The following is a 15,934-nucleotide window of genomic DNA, read 5'->3' on the forward strand; positions in this document are numbered from 1 at the left end:
CCTTCCTTTCCTTTCTGCCTACACATATCTTTTGCTTTATGGCTGCATCTACCACACAGCAGAAGGGATGACCCAAGTCAGGGAGAGGCCAACACAAAGTTGGATAACTCTTGTGAAACTTTCATTGTAAATGAAGGTCTTGGCTGCCCGGATATAACAACGAGAATTCACAAAGGCATGAAGCTAAGGAGACACCCTGTGAAGCAGCTATGAGATCTTCGGTAACCTTAATCTCTAACAAGAATGTTTTCTGCTGGCTTTGATTTGCCTATAATCTCAAATTCCTAGGGTCTTCTATACCAATGAGTATCTTACAGGCCCAAAGCTCAGAAGAATCTCTGACAGGCTGCAGGCAAGGGGCAGAAGAAGCACAAAGAACCCACACCTCACAGTTCTTGCTTTGTTGATCAGCCTCACCTGGCCCCTTTTCCTGGGGCTGAGACTTCTCAGTCTAGGCCAGAAGGACACTCACAATCACAGGGAGAGGCAGCCCCTGGCACCAAACCCTCTGCTACCTCTTCGGGTCTGTCTGATTATTGAAGGTCCCATTGCTTCATCAGCACCTCCCTCACCTCATCTCATGTTTTCCTGCATAAAAAGCGGGCTCAAATGACAGGACTGAACTGGCATCCTTAAACTCAGTGCTCTTTGAATGCCTCTCAGTGAAAGAATATCTAGCAGGGAATTCCTAATAGGCTGATGGTTATGAATCCCCATATGCTGGCACTTCCTTCGAGGGCATGTGTAATAAGGACTGCCAAGCCCAAAGTTCCAGCTCGCCCAAGACCCCTGACCTTGGAGCCTGGACCAGTCAGAAGGACCAATATGCCCGACTGGCCACCTCTGGGCACCACTGTCATTCCTCACTGCAGGCGATCTCTCAATTAATTACTTACTCTTGATTTTGAGTGCACATAGGGCAGGGGTCTTCTCCACAAGCAAGTGTGCCATGGATGGTCTTCTTGATCTCTTCTCACCTCCTTCTTTCTACCACCATGGTTGAACTAGGTGCTGGGAGACTGGACAAATGTTGCCTTTACCTCAGACTTGCGTTATAACCTAGAACAAGTCATTTAATCTCTTCAGGCGTCTGTTTTCTTATCCATCAGGAATAGCAATGCAATGGCTCTGTCTAAACACTAGGCTGGCATGTTCTCTGCCCCAGGTGCCAATGTGACATCTCAATCTCCTGATTGAGGGAAAGTGGAATACTCTCATCCACTCCACTACAAAACCTCCCCTGGCTGAGGTCCGACTGCCTCCAGATAGTTCAGCCCTGCCACTGTGAATGAAAGGGGGTCGGCTCCATCTCCTCCCACCCCATGCATCAGCGGCTTCAGAGGAGCACACTCCACCTCCAGAGTGGAGTAGTCCTGGGAAAACTGGGCTGGGTAAAAACACTGACTCAGCTCTGGGACAAGACCAGTAAGAAATGTGACCAGTTTGAGAAAAGGCTGGGAACGTCCTCAGAAGGCTTGTCTCGGAAGCCAAGCAAAGAGTGAATCCAGTTTTCAAGGCAGATTATTTCACAACGCAAAGAAAACAACTCAAACATCCTGATAATTTTATCTAAATAACTGTCAACTCTTGGATGATCCAGAAGCTGAAAAATAACAGCTACCATGTATGGGCCCCTGTCATGTGGTGAGCACCATTCTAAGTATTTTGTATCCACGAGGGGCTACTTTATGTGTAAGATACTGTTACACATCCATAAAGCGCAATTAAAAATACATGAGGTATTATTACATATACACAAGATACTGTAAGCAACTTACATCTAACATCATGAGGTGCTACTATCCTCAGCTTACAAATGAAGAAACCAAGGGCTCAAGAGGTTAAGTAATTTGTTCAAGGTCACATAGCTAACAGTGAGTGTCAAGTTCAAGAATTCCCACCCTGACCCATCCACCCATATTTTACAAGGAGGGCAGAATAGCTTGTGTCCCTAGTACCCAACTTTGTGTATGGAAGTCTCTTGCTGGCTGCTGCCCATTCACCTCTCCACACACTCATCCTGCTTTCAACTAGACACTTAGAAAGTCAAAAGGGACTGATTAATTCACAGGCACACACATAATGGAATTTAATGCAGTGGCTTCAAAAAGCAGACACGCCAAGTCCCACCAAGAAACAATATGTAGAAAAAGAGAACTAAGAAACATGTCTATAGTTTATATTGATATAAAATGAGAAAGAGAAAAGGATAAATATCCTCAAACAACATAAACAGAAAAACACATCGAGACTTTCTAAAGGGTTAAAAATTGCACATTCTCAAAAATGTTTATTAGGTGGATATTGGATGCCAGGTAGTATTCTTGGCACAGACTCTTAGCCATAATGGATGGTCCATAGCCACTCTCTAAATTATTCTTCTCAGATATTTTGGATTTGATCCTTAATAGGTGGGTCTCCACAAACAAAGCAAGGAATTGCCGTCACTGTCCAGACAACAGTGGTTATGACTGGGGGTGGGGAATGCCCCTGAAGAGACTAGATGGAATTTTTCCCACTCAGGATCTGAGGAGTTTACTCAATAAATCTCTGGCTTAACTTTATGGACTTAATGTGAAAATGCAAGACCAACGGAAACAAAACAAAATGAAAAAAAACCTAGGCACTGAAAATCAAAGGAGCAGTGCCTTTCCAATTTATTTTCCATGAGGAAAATAGCTTATAATATTTTCAAGTTGAAATAAATGCTACATGACAGTGAGTTTTAACGATTAAGTAAATATTTATGTGATACCAAAGGCTATGTTCTACATGTTGTACTCACACAATACATTAAAGAAAATTTCTGTTCAAAACAGGAAAAGAGGAAACAGCAATTAATTCCCCGAGAGAGATTAGCCTGAACTATCTATGTCTTCCCAGAGAGCCACACGATGTGAAGCAGAAACGTCTAGGAGGAGAGGTTTGGAATTGTCCACATGTGTTATTCTTTGCGTAATCTAATCAGAAGAGCACTGGTGGCATTTCAAGATTAGCATCTCAAATTTACTACAAATCATGTTCTTCTTTCTCATCTTTTCTTTCCGAATGACCTATTCTGTATTCATGGCAGGGCATAAGCTCTTGTCCACTTAATCAAACTAAAGCTTAAGCTAGTTTGTGCTTTGTTAGAAAAAAAAAAAAAAGTGAAACATTTGGACACTTGACAGGGTAGAGAGAGTAGCATTAGGGTGAACTGAGGTCAAACACAGTGGTGGTAGGACAACTGGACGGTCACTGAGGGAAGGCGCCTCAGGGAGAAGGGGGGCAGCCCCCCAGTCCCACCACCCGGGCTCTGGTGTACATGGGGACATGGAGAACCACTGGAGAACGATGATCATCCTTAAGTAGGAAGTCTCCTTGCTTCCTGCCTATCAGCATTTATTCATTCCCTCCCTCCTCCATCCATTCACAATTAAACACTGGAGTTACACTGGAACTACCACATGCTTCTGGGACCCAGGAAAAGTCACTGCTTGCCAGGAGAAAAACCACAGAGCAAAATCCCTTCAGGCAGACCTGCTAAATGCTCAAAGAGCCTTCTCATCCCGGGAAATCAGCCAAGTGGGGCACCAGCCAAAGGTGGGGCCAGAGTCCTCGCTGGTGCCAGTGACAGTCCTGTGATTCATATCACAGGAAACTGAGCTGTTGCTGAATTACTGGGCATCTGAGCCCTGAGGACCTCATGTCCATGATGTCATGTCCATGGTTTGTGTTTCTAAAATGCTCTATTAACAAACGCCTGTGGGGGAGCAGTGGCAGAAGTCTTAGCAGGACGTCTGTCCATTCCCAGCATGAAGTGGGGGAGTGCCAATGCTGAGTGAAGGGTGGCAACCCCCTTTCCAGATACAGGCCTCTTAATGCCAAGGCAGGCAGGCCAAAAGGGTTATGGGATTATTTACTGAAAAACCCACATCCATCAGTACTGTTGCTATTAGCTGTTCCACAACATCCAGTCAGTGGCAGGCAGGATTCAGAAAGGTTCAAGAAGAGTGAGCTAGAAATCACACCCTTTAATACCAAGTGGTCCCTTTACCATCTCATTCCAGCCTCCGCAGACCTCCTCCCAGCCTCCATAGACCTCCTCAAAACACAGTCACCCAAATTACCACGACAGACTCACCTGTTTATTTTCCCCAAACTCCTCTGTTTGCTAAGGTAGTTCCATACTGTTGCTAATACTTTAAAGTTAAAATTAAAAAGAAAAACCATAGCCTTTCCCAGAGAGATCTTAAGTCCTGAGCAGGATTCTAAGAAAGATGGCCAGGTGGGTCTTTATCAGACTACCTGAGAAAGAAGTCAAGTTTCAGGGAGTCAGAAGATAAAAGCAAAAAAAATAACAGGCAATGAAAGATTTGTTAAGACAAAGGAGCTGGTGAAAGAAGATAAAAAGAAGTAAGGATGATTACTAAGTCATGAAGTCCAGGCTGGTGATTGGCCAAATGAACCCCACACCTTCCCAGACAGCAGATGAGTTTGTCTTACTCTCTGCATCCCTTCCTCCACACTGACCTTCCTTCTACCCTCCTTCCCAGCTAGTTTCCAGAGCAGGGTATTAGGGGGATGGACCTTCCTTAGGAAGCTTACCAGAGGTTAAAAAAAACCCCTAGATCATCCTATAGAAACAGCTATCAGGGCTATCAGGCCTTGGGAAGCCACAAGATCAAACCAATCAATCCTAAATAAAATCAACTCTGAATAGTCATTGAAAGGGCTGATGCTGAAGCTTAAGCTCCAATACTTTGGCCACCTGATGCAAAGAGCTAACTCATTGGAAAAACCCTCATGCTGCAAAAGATTGAGGGCAGGATAAGATGGTTGGATGGCATCATTGACTCAATGGACATGAATTTGAGAAAACTCCAGGATATAGTGAAGGGCAGGGAAGCCTGGTGTTCTGCAGTCCATGGGGTTGCAGAGTCAGACACGACTTAGCGAGTGAACAACAATCAAGAGCATAGTGCCCATAGAACTTATATCTTCCCCTTGGCTTCAAAAACTTGCTTAAACTTTTTCTGATAAGTTTTATGTTCCACTGAGATAGTGATCACAACTCTGTATGTAGAAAGAAGGATAAGGAGGTCAAAAACAATAATGCTTTTAATAACTGAAAACAAAGCCAGAATCCAGCCCTGTGCCCCTTCAAGGCTCACAGGCTCTGATTACACACACACACACACACACACACACACACACACACACACACACACACACACACACGGTGTGATCCACCCCCTGCTGCTGGCATCTCTTTCAATACAGGGGACACTGCAGTCTGGAAAAACCAATGGCATTCCCAGGATTGCATCTTAGGGCCTCGGAAACTCCTGTTTCTCCATAATTTGTCATTCATAGTGATAGGAGAACGTTGTGGAAAGAACAGCCACTATGTGAGAAGGAAAATGTACTTCTAATAGCCCTACAAAACAACAGAGACATCTGCTAAATTTGGAGTCTCATATCTAGAAACTCCTATACACAGAAAATTAAAACCATCAAAAATAAAAAGATGGGGGTAGGGGCAAGGGAAATGTTTTTAAATTTTCAGTTTAATGAGACTAAGGAAATATTCTAAGGCCTCAGATGCTTAAGGGAGACCCAGTCAGCTTGGGTCTTACTGTTAACGAAGTACGAGAGGAGATCAAATTCCCCAAGTGAGTAAGTTATCTCTGTCCAGAGGGAAAATATTACCAGTCACAGACCCTGCCTTGAATCTCAGCAAGCTTCTTGCAGATATACATTCTTGGTCACCAGCATTCTCGGGAAGAAGTATTGATACTTACAGCTACTATAAATCAATTTCTCTCTGAGAAACCCAGCTCCCATCCTAGACCTTACGACCTCAGGGCAGCCCAGAGCCATGTCTTTACTTACAAAAGAGGACACTTTCCTAATCTGGAAATCTGGGCCCTGAACACAGTGTAGTCACCTGCCTGCCCTTTCAGGAGGTCTTGGTTTAAGCGTTAACAGGGCTAGTCAACAAAGGTTAAGCTAAGGTTAAGATCTACCACAGTCTTAAGAGTCTCAAGAATCCTGAGTAGTGGATGAGCACTGCTCCAGCCAAAGCACACCTCTGCCACATCTTAGCCGGGCTTGTGAGACTGGCTATCCCTAGCATGTGTGAGATGTCCAAGGGAAGACAAGTGAAATGCTTCTAGAGGAAAGATTTGAAACTTCATTTCCTGGGAGAAAAAAAAGAAAGGATTGCATGAGAGGTGTGGTGGCCAATCTCCAAGACGACCCTCAGGGATCCGTGCCTCCTGGCACTCACACCTCTGTGCAGGCCCCTCCTACAATGACTAGAGTTGCCCTGCTGACTCGTGGAACCAAAGAGACTTTGCAGAAATGACAAAGGGGACTGCTTAAGCTAGGTTATGAAAGACACTGCAGCTTCCACCTTGCTCACTCTTGGCTCTCTTGGAAAGCCAGTTTCTGTGTCCTGGCACACAAGCAGCCTTGTGCAGAGGTCCATTTTGGTGGAAACTGACTGGGAGAGACCTCCTCTGTCAGTCAACACTGACTCATGAGCCTTGAGTGTCAGCTATCTTGGAACTGGATCCTCCAGCCCCAGTTGAGCTTTTTTGGTCAGCCAGAGCCCTAGCCAACAATCCTGACTGCAACCTCACGAGAGACTATGGGTTAGAACCATCCAGCTAAAGCTGCTCCTGAATTCCTAACCCACAGAACAGTATGGGATAATACTCTTTCTTATTGTCTTAAGCTGATAAATTTATGATAATTTGTTACTCAGCAATAGATATCTATAATTCAGGAGGTAACTGATAAACCAAGCAGGAAGAGACTTAGGGTAAACATTGGAAGAAAAATGTTTTCACTGTGACAATTGTTCATTCACTTAGCCAATATTTACTGAGCACCTCCAGGGTGCTAGGTACCAGGCCTCTGAATTATACATTTATCCCTCCTCTGGAGAGGGACAAAGGAAAACAAACACTGGTTATATTAAAAGCATGATCACATGGATGCCAGTGCCTATGAAAAAGTGAGTTAGGCTGACCTGGCTCCTGAGAGCTGGGAATTCAGACATAGTGGCGTCCTAAAAAGCAAATGATCCCTGTTACTTTGAGCTCCACTGTGTCAGCTTTTATCTTAAGCTTGAGGCTTTAAGCCCTGTTAAAACACAGATCCTCTGGGAGGGCCATTATGAGTTTAGTGTGGCTGAATTTCAGATTCTTTTTTAGAGGTTGTATTGGGAAGGTAGAAAAAAATCATGTAGAACCTGCAGGGAGAGTGGTGTTAGGAGATAAATTTTGGAAATTTTACATTCTAAAGTAAGAGACAAATTCCATTTGTAAACAAATCTAGTAATAGAAATAATAGGTACCATTTATCATACAGTGTGTGATTAAAACATATCTTTGTTTCTTGAAGAGAGCCTACAAGATCAGTATTATTCTCCCCATTATGCAAATGAGGAAACTGGGGCTAAATAAATCTAGGTGACTCACCCAGGGACACACCTTACTAAGTGGTAGAACCTGATTTTGTACAAGGATTGTCTTCCTCCAAAGTTCACTGCTTCCCGACCATACTACATACGTTAAAGAACACAAAATGACCATTTTCTACCCTTTTCTTCCTATATAGAAACTGGAAAAAAAAAAAAAAACACTCAAGAAATTCAAGCATGCTGTTTCTATTATTCTAACAAGTAGTTTATAGATTTTCTAAAAACTGAACTTTGCTCCTCTAATGCTGTAAATGAAAAAACTTGTGTGAAAAAATTAATAGCAGACTGGAAGGAGAGAGGCCCATTTCTTTCACGTGAATGTAGCATTTGATGAGAAGTTCTGAAAGTTGTTCTGGAAACCAGACGTCTGGCAAAGCAGCAGAAGATGAAAACTCATAGAGATGGGGCGCTCTCATCACACAGCACACACGCGGGGGGAGCTCAGGGAAGAGGCAGAAATGCGACCGTAACCCACACTTTGCTGGTGTGCACCACCTCCAGGCATTTCCTACAGAACCATGAAAGGCAGGAGGAGACACGAAGTACGATGCGGCAACAGATAAATCCATCACATAGGCCACAACCTCCCAGAACAAAAAGTTTCTATCTGCGCAAGCCAAGCAGGGAAGAAAGCTTTAGGTCAAGGTGTTCCCTAAACCTGCCCCAAGCCAGCTTGTGGTTGTCGGCAGGAACACTGGGCCTTGAAGGAAAAGTCACTTTTTCCTCTTCTTCAGGTCAGTCCCCTCTTCACTCCTGAAGCTACAAAGATGAAAGTTAACGCTGCTGTTTTTTTTAAAATAAACATTATCCTCTGTCTCCAAAGAGATCAGTAAGCAAAGGCCCAGACCAAACCTAGAAAATTCGAAGTGAGAAGCTAAAATAGTGTGTGTGTTTAAGGTAGTAGGATTAAAATGATGCTAGAACATTATACCTTTGGCTCCTTCAAATCACCTTCCTGAGAAAAAAAGACTGCAGTGTTGAAGAGACAAGGCAGCCTTCCTTTATTCTGGAGCTACTCTGGCCTCGCTGCTGAGCAGCCTGGCCCAGATAATTTACTGAAAAGGAGAGCTCTTATCGCATCTACTGCTGAATGGGTAGAACAGGACAACAATTTTCTCCTGGTACTTGGGACACTTGGGGCTTCTTATAAGCTCTTACAATATCCTCCCCTGCCCCTTATTTGCAGCTCAAGAGGATAGCCATTTGATTTCTGGGTGACAGTGACCCAGAAATTCCCTTCTGCAGGGATTTACCCAGTGGTAAATCATTAACTAGAACTTCTGGTTGATTCTCAACCTATCAACCTGAATTGTACACCTATCAGACTCCTGACTTGGCTCTTTCTCACATTGATGCTCTGCTTGAAATCCGCTCTGTGCTTAGTCACTCAGTTGTGTCCAACTCTTTACAATCCCATGGGCTGTAGCCCGCCAGGTTCCTCTGTCCATGGGGATTCTCCAGACAAGAATACTGGAGTAGGTTGCTATCCCTCCTCCAGGGGATCTTCCCAACTCAAGGATCGAACCCAGGTCTCCCATATTGCAGGTGGATTCTTTACCATCTGAGCCACCTAGAAAGCCCATGAATACTGGAGTAGGTAGCCTATCCCTTCTCCAGGGGATCTTTCTGACTCAGGAATTGAACAGGAGTCTCCTGCATGGCAGGTGGATTATTTACCAGCTGAGCTACCAGAGAAGGCTCTCTAGGTATCAGAAATGGTTTCTCACTCCTCAAGGGGAGGAGTATGATGTTAGAGTATGATGGCAAAGGAGTTCAGAAAAATGTTTTAAAGGCCAGAATAAATGGAAAAAAGGTCCTTCTCTCTTTCAGATAAGAGCCAGTCAATGGTCAGTCGGAAAATAGCCACAGTTTCTTATCAAATCTGAATTAGAAAACAGAAGACCCTAAATTAAGTTCATTAACACAATTCCATCACTATTTTCTTCTAAACAACCGAAATGTTGAAGTCTTCACCTTTGCATAGTCTCAAACTCCACCTTGCACCAGAAATGTCTGGAGGGCTTGATGAAACATACACTGCTGGACCCATTTCCGGTTTCTAATTCAGCAAGTTTGGAGAGGGGCTGAGAATTTCATTTCTAACAAGTTCACAGGTGATCCTAATGTTGCTAATCCAGGACCAAATTCTGAGAACAGTCTGGACCACATTATCCGTTACCTGAATCAACTAAGAGTGATACACTTATTTTTTCAAAATAAATTAGGGCCTGTCTTAGGATGTATAAAAAATTAGAAAGACCATCACTTTCACCATTACAACAAAAAAACAGACAACTAGATCAATGGACCAGAACAGAATCCAGAAATCAGCCCACTTATATATCTAAAATTGATTTTCAACAAGGGAGAAAGGCAATTCAAAGGAAAAATTATAGTCTTTTCAACACGTGATGCTGGAAAAATTGAATATCCATACACAAAAAATAAGTTTGGGGCTTCCCAGGTGGCTCAGATGGTAAAGAATGTGCCTGCAATGCAGGAGACCCAAGTTTGGTCTCTGGGTTGGGAAGATCCCCTGCAGAAGGGAATGGCTACCCACTCCAGTTTTCTTGCCTAGAGAATTCCATGGACAGAGGAGTCTGGTGGGCTATAGTCCATGGAGTCTCAAAGAGTAGGATACAACTTAGTGACTTACACACTTCATACCTTGCATCTTGCACAAAAATTACCTCGGAATAGGTAATAGAAAAACATGTGAAACCTAAACATTGGAGAAAGTTTTCATGACCTTGAAGTTAGAGCTTTATTGGCTACAACTGAAAGTACAATTGATAAAAGATGGATAAATTGAACATCAAGATTAATAACTGCTATTTAAAAGACATTGTTAATAGAATTAAAAGATAAGACACAAAATGAGGGAAAATATTTGCAAAATACATAGCTGGTAAAGCACTAATATTTAGAATTTATAGAACTCTCAAAACTCATTTATAAGGAAACAAACCAATTTTTTAAAATGAGCTAAATATTTGAAAGACAGCTCACCAGAAAAAGATATATGGATAGTAATTATGCATGAAAAGATGCTGAACATTAGTTTTAGGAAAATGGAAATTAAAACCACAGTGAAACCATGATATTCCTGTTAGAATGACAAAACATTAAAATAACAACAACAATAACATAAAACTTGAAAATATCAAGAGCTGCTGAGGATGCAAACTAACTGGAACTTTCATTACTGGTGTGAAAACAAAATAGTTTCTCCACTTCGGAAAACACTTCAGTTTCTTCTAAAACCAAATATACGCTTACCATGCACGATCCAGCGGTCCCATCCCCAGGTATCTACTCAAATGAAATGAAAACTTATCCTCACACAAAAACCTATATTCAAATATCTTAGCAGCTTTATCTGTAAGCGTCAAAAACTGGAAATAATCCATAAGTACTTGGACTGGGGGACGAATAAACAAATTGGTTTACATCCAGACAGTGGAATTCTATTCAGCAAAGGAAGGGATTACTGATGCACTCATCAACATGAATGAATGTCAAACGTAACGCACTAAAGGAAAAAAAAGTCAAGCCCCAAAGGCTAAATACTGTATGTTCCATCCAAATGACATTCCAGAAAGGGCAGAACTATACGTGCTGCAAAGGGATCAGTGGTTGCCAGGTGCTGGTGGGGGGTGGGGGGTGGGCAGGGTGGTGAGCAAAAAGTTTCACTATGAAATGGAAAGATAATGTGAGAACTTTGAAAGGTGGTGAAACTGTTCTATATTTTGATCACAGTAGAGGTTAGCCGACTTATGTATTTGTCAAAACCCACAAAACTATACACTAGAACAAGCAAATTTTACTGTACATAATGGCAACCCACTCCAGTATTTCTGCCTGGAAAATCCCACGGACAGAGGATACTGGCAGGGTAGAGTCCAAGGGGTCGCAAATAGTCAGACATGACTGAAGCAACTTAGCACATACCCATGCAATACCTTAATTTATAAAAAAAGTGGCGGGGCAGAGGGGAGTAATTAGGAAAGATCTATGGAAGCTTCAGCCCTGTGTCAACAGCTACTAGAGCTACGGAGAACTGCCTTGAGGATGGTTTAGTGCACATCTGCCTGAAGCATTTAACCAGCCTTTACAACTGAGACCTCAAGGGAGCAGAACAGATTGCAAACCCGAGTCTAAAGAAAGCTGGGGGGTCAAGTACAAACCAGGTCCTCTCTGTCTCTGCCTTCCCTGCTCTGACTACGCGAACCAGGTGGATCTCCTGACTGCCCCCCACAGAAGTCACACTTATTCCTCCCAAGCTTCTAATTTCATCAGCCCTCCTGCTAGGACAGAGCTTTCTCCCCTCTTCTAATCTCAATCTTTCCCACTCTTATAGACCTAAATCTTCCATGAAACCTTCCTTGCCAGAGCAGCATCTTAGGACTTGGGGGTTTTACCATTCAATTTGATATTCATCCATTAAACATTTAATTACACACTTTGAGTGTTTGATGTAGTGTTTTCATTGTTCCCTCAACTACATTGCTAGCTACTTTAGAAGTAGAAGCTCTTAAGATTTCTCTTGAATTCATCTCCCCAACCATCACCTCCAATACCTCTACTGCCTAGTTCAAACTATCATTAATTGAATGAAATGCTGAGGTATCAACCACAGCAGGCAAGAGAAGCAATGTGGTATTAAACACATTGCAATTCATCTGCTCATAGCTCAAAATCCTTGTAAATTCTTCCTTTGCATACAAGGTGATTAAAATGTCTTTTCATAAAATAAAATCCATCCCTGGTTCTAGACAATTTAACAATCCCTAAAGGACCCACAATAGCACAGTAAGTACCTGCATTTCCTGATGTGTAACTGTTTCCACTGAACTCAATTCCTTTCATAACAGCACATTAAAATGAGAATTGCATTCTTTTCATTTTTTTTGACAATAATGAAATGAATTCTATACATTGTTTTCTTCTAGAAGTCTTTGGCCAAGCATCTTGAGTTAATAGACCCCCTCCACAGATGTTTCCAGTTTTCATGCATGCTTGTGTTTAAATTAGATAGGCCAATTTAATTAGTCTTTTAATCCTGCAGAACAGTGATGCAAGAAGAACACCATGCTGGGTTACTGCCATCATATTCCGAGTCTCAAGTTACATTTCATTATTTGTTCTTTGCTTAGTTGATGGTAAACCACAAATGGAAAATGCAATATTGATAAGAAAATTATTTTTTTCTTCAGAAATATTCCAACCGACATTTAAATTCTTTTGACTCTGTATTGAATTTTTAGTGATAAGGACACCATTGGCCTTCATTTCATTTGGATATATAGACTCTATTCAATAATATCACAGTATGTGTGTGGGTGAGTTGAAGAATTGTTTTCGTCCCTGCCCAGAATCACTGGGGCTGCAGGAAGACCCTGTGACCCTCTGAGGCCCCCTTCAAAGTGAAGGGAGCATTGAAAAGTTTCAGAAAGTTGACAAGATCATCATCCAAGCTCATGATTTTGCCCAAGTCCAGCCCTTTCTAGTTATAGCCTAAAGGTACATGTTTAGGTATTATGTACCCGTAGACAAAATAAAATAGACACACAAATACTCCTACACCAGTGAATATAAAACAAAACCACTAGGCCAGTGGTTCTCAAGCTATAGCCTGCCTCAGAATTCTCGGAGGTTTGTTAAAGCACAGGTTTCTGGGCCCCACCTGGGTTTCTATTCAGGAGCTCTGGGTTGAGACCTGAGACCATGCATTTCTAACAAACTCCCAGGTGACGCTGATGCTGCTGGGCCATCAGGAGAGGGCACTTTAAGAATCAAAGACTACCTGAATCTATCTATGGTTCTGTGAGTCACCAGAATCAGCAGAGAATTCTGGACTGAGACACAGGAAATAGCCCCAGAGAAAAGAGGAGCAACAGAGACTTCTTTAATCCATCAGTGCTCTGAACCATCCTTTCATCAAGACAGCCTCAGGTGGCTCCAGGGGGGGAGGCTCCCAAGGCGATTTTGTAATTGAAGTATTATTGACTTACAATGTTAGTTTCAGGTATACAGCATAGTGATTTTAGGGGGCAGATTATATTCCACTATAGGCAACTACAAGATACTGAGTATAATTCCCCGTGCTGTAGAGTAAATCCTTGTTGTCTACTTACATGATGTAGTTTGTATCTTTTAAATCCATCCTCCTAATTTCTCCTTCCCTCTCCCCTTTGGTAAGCATAAGTTTGGTTTCTATGTCTGAGTCTGTCTCTGTTTTGTATATAGGTTCATTTGTGTTATTTTTTTTATTCCACCTATAAGTAATATCTCAGAATGGCCATCAAAAAGTCCACAAATAAAAAATGCCAAGGCGTTCTCATAAGCTATCTTTGGAGCGTTCCCAGGGAGTCTGCAGCCTTCACATCTCCTGGAGCTCTGATAGAAAGTTTTAAGGGCAGAACCACTGGGTCAGCATGGAAGTATCTCCTGTGAGTAGGTGACTAACACTGGGGATGAGATTGGCCAATGAGTAAATGGAGGGTGAATGGTCATGTGAAGGATGTAAATTCAAAAGGGAGAATGGCACTGCAATTCCACATCCGCCCGTGGAACACCCACTGTGCCAAGGACTGAGCCCTGCTCTTCCAGGAGCTGAAGGAGGGGCTGTGGGCAATGCAGCTCACCCCCAGGAGAGGGCGCTGAAGACCTCGGAGAAGCCCTCATGTACGACTGTCTGTTAGTTGCTCAGGTGAGTCCAACTCTTCGAGACCCCAAGGACTGTAGCCCGCTAGGCTCCTCTGTCCATGGAATTCTCCAGGCAAGAATATTGGAGTGAGTTGCCACTTCCTTTGCCAGGGGATCTTCCTGACCCACAGATTGAACCTGGGTCTCCTGCATTACACCCAGATGCTTTACCATCTGAGATACAGGGAAGTCCATGTGATTAGCTTCTTCCTATATTCTTCCAGAGAGAGACCCTGGGGCCCTTCACCTTTAAAACACAGAGAGGCCTTGGCCCCACCCTCAGAGACTCCCATCTAAATGGGGACTGGCACTCCACGGGGGATTTTTTTAAGTTTCCCAGGTGATCATAACTGGGAATCAAAGCTGAGAACCACTGGTGAACCAGATCTGGGCTTCTTGGCCCAAAGGAAGCCTGTGTTATTCCTTTCCTTGACCTGCAACTGGTGATGAGAGCATTTCCACAACCAAGAGATTTATTTTATTCCCCAAACCAAAAGTTACAGAAAATGGCATTTCCATATGTCCCCTTTCATTTTTCCAAAAAGGCAAAGGCACTAGGTAAGATTGCAAGGGAGGAGGGGTACAGCTTCTGTGCCTTATTAGGAAAGTAGAAAGCTACGGGGAATCCATTCACCTACCTAAATATGCTGTTCCCACATCGGCTGGCAAATAACGGTCAGCAGGTACACAAAAATAACTAGACATAATCCTGAATGACACGTACCCTCAGACTCACCCGGGGAGGCCTGAGATTTGCTGGTGCTCACAGCTTACCCCAGACAACTGATTCATAATCTCTGCGGGTGGGGCCCAGGCACTGGCACTTTAAAGCCACCAGGGGATTCTAATGTGCAGCCAGAGTGAAGAAGCACTGATAGTAAGGGGAGGTGGTGGGGCCAGTAAAAATCAGGAGAGGCCCAGGGGGACATGGCACTGATCAAGCCAGAGGCATGTGACTCAGCAGCTGCCAGTGACACTGAATGAGCGTTTGGGGTCAATGTTTGTTTTGGGGCCATGACTCAGAATTGGATATTGAAGGGAGGTATTCCAAGAGGAAGAGAGAGGGCAGGGGAGGGAGGGAGAGGGGAAGATGTTACATCCTAATTGAAAAGTGCCCTGAACTGAAAGCCTGGCAGATGGAGGATAAAGTCTTGGTGCTGGGGACTTTCCTGGTGGCCAGTGGCTAAGACTCCATGCTCCAAACGCAGGGGGCCCGGGTTTGATCTCTGGTCAAGAAACTAGATCCTGCATGCCACAACCAAGTGTTGGCATGCCACAACAAAGACTGGAGCTCCAGCATGCCACGACTAAGACCTGGCACAGCCAAGTAAAAATAAATAATAAAAAAATAAAGTCTTCGTTCTGACACTAAACATATACGTGACCCCAGGTGAGTCATTTCACTAGCCTTGGCCTCATTCTCCCATGTTACATGGATAGCTGTGTGTTTTCAGGTCCCTTCAGCTTCTGAGATTTTTCCAGGTGTTGTAACAACATCACCCAATAGACATGAGGTTGGACCCCATGGCAAAGGGGAAAAAGAGGCATCAGAGCTGAGTCTCTCCCAGGCAACCGAACGCAAATATTTAAGTTTGAGAAGAGGTGGCTGAGGGTTATTTTGGAGTCCTCAATTATTTGAGAATTTCATCCTCTCAAACATCACTCAGAGATGTCAAAAAAAAAAAAAAAAAAAAAGGCAGCTGACTTGATCTTCCTATCCAGTTTTCAGGGTGAACTCAGCTTCCCAAGTAAAAC

General features: G+C 43.2%; 1 protein-coding gene across 9 annotated transcripts in view; it reads right to left on the reverse strand.

The window, feature by feature from the left end:
* Positions 1 to 15,934, reverse strand: part of PRKCE (protein kinase C epsilon) — a 545,410-nt gene that overhangs the window by 209,660 nt on the left and 319,816 nt on the right. The window contains exon 4 of one of the 9 annotated variants that reach the window (XM_060412212.1): positions 897 to 1,059. The exons of 7 other annotated variants lie outside the window; for them this stretch is intronic. In XM_060412212.1, the coding sequence (XP_060268195.1) occupies positions 897 to 951 (55 nt within the window). In that variant the 5' untranslated portion in view covers positions 952 to 1,059. Of the gene's footprint in view, positions 1 to 896; positions 1,261 to 15,934 lie in introns of those variants that run through there. One more of the 9 variants, XM_060412215.1, reaches the window with a different exon arrangement.

This window comes from Ovis aries, chromosome 3 (assembly GCF_016772045.2).
Source record: "Ovis aries strain OAR_USU_Benz2616 breed Rambouillet chromosome 3, ARS-UI_Ramb_v3.0, whole genome shotgun sequence".
Taxonomy (NCBI): Eukaryota; Metazoa; Chordata; class Mammalia; order Artiodactyla; family Bovidae; genus Ovis; species Ovis aries.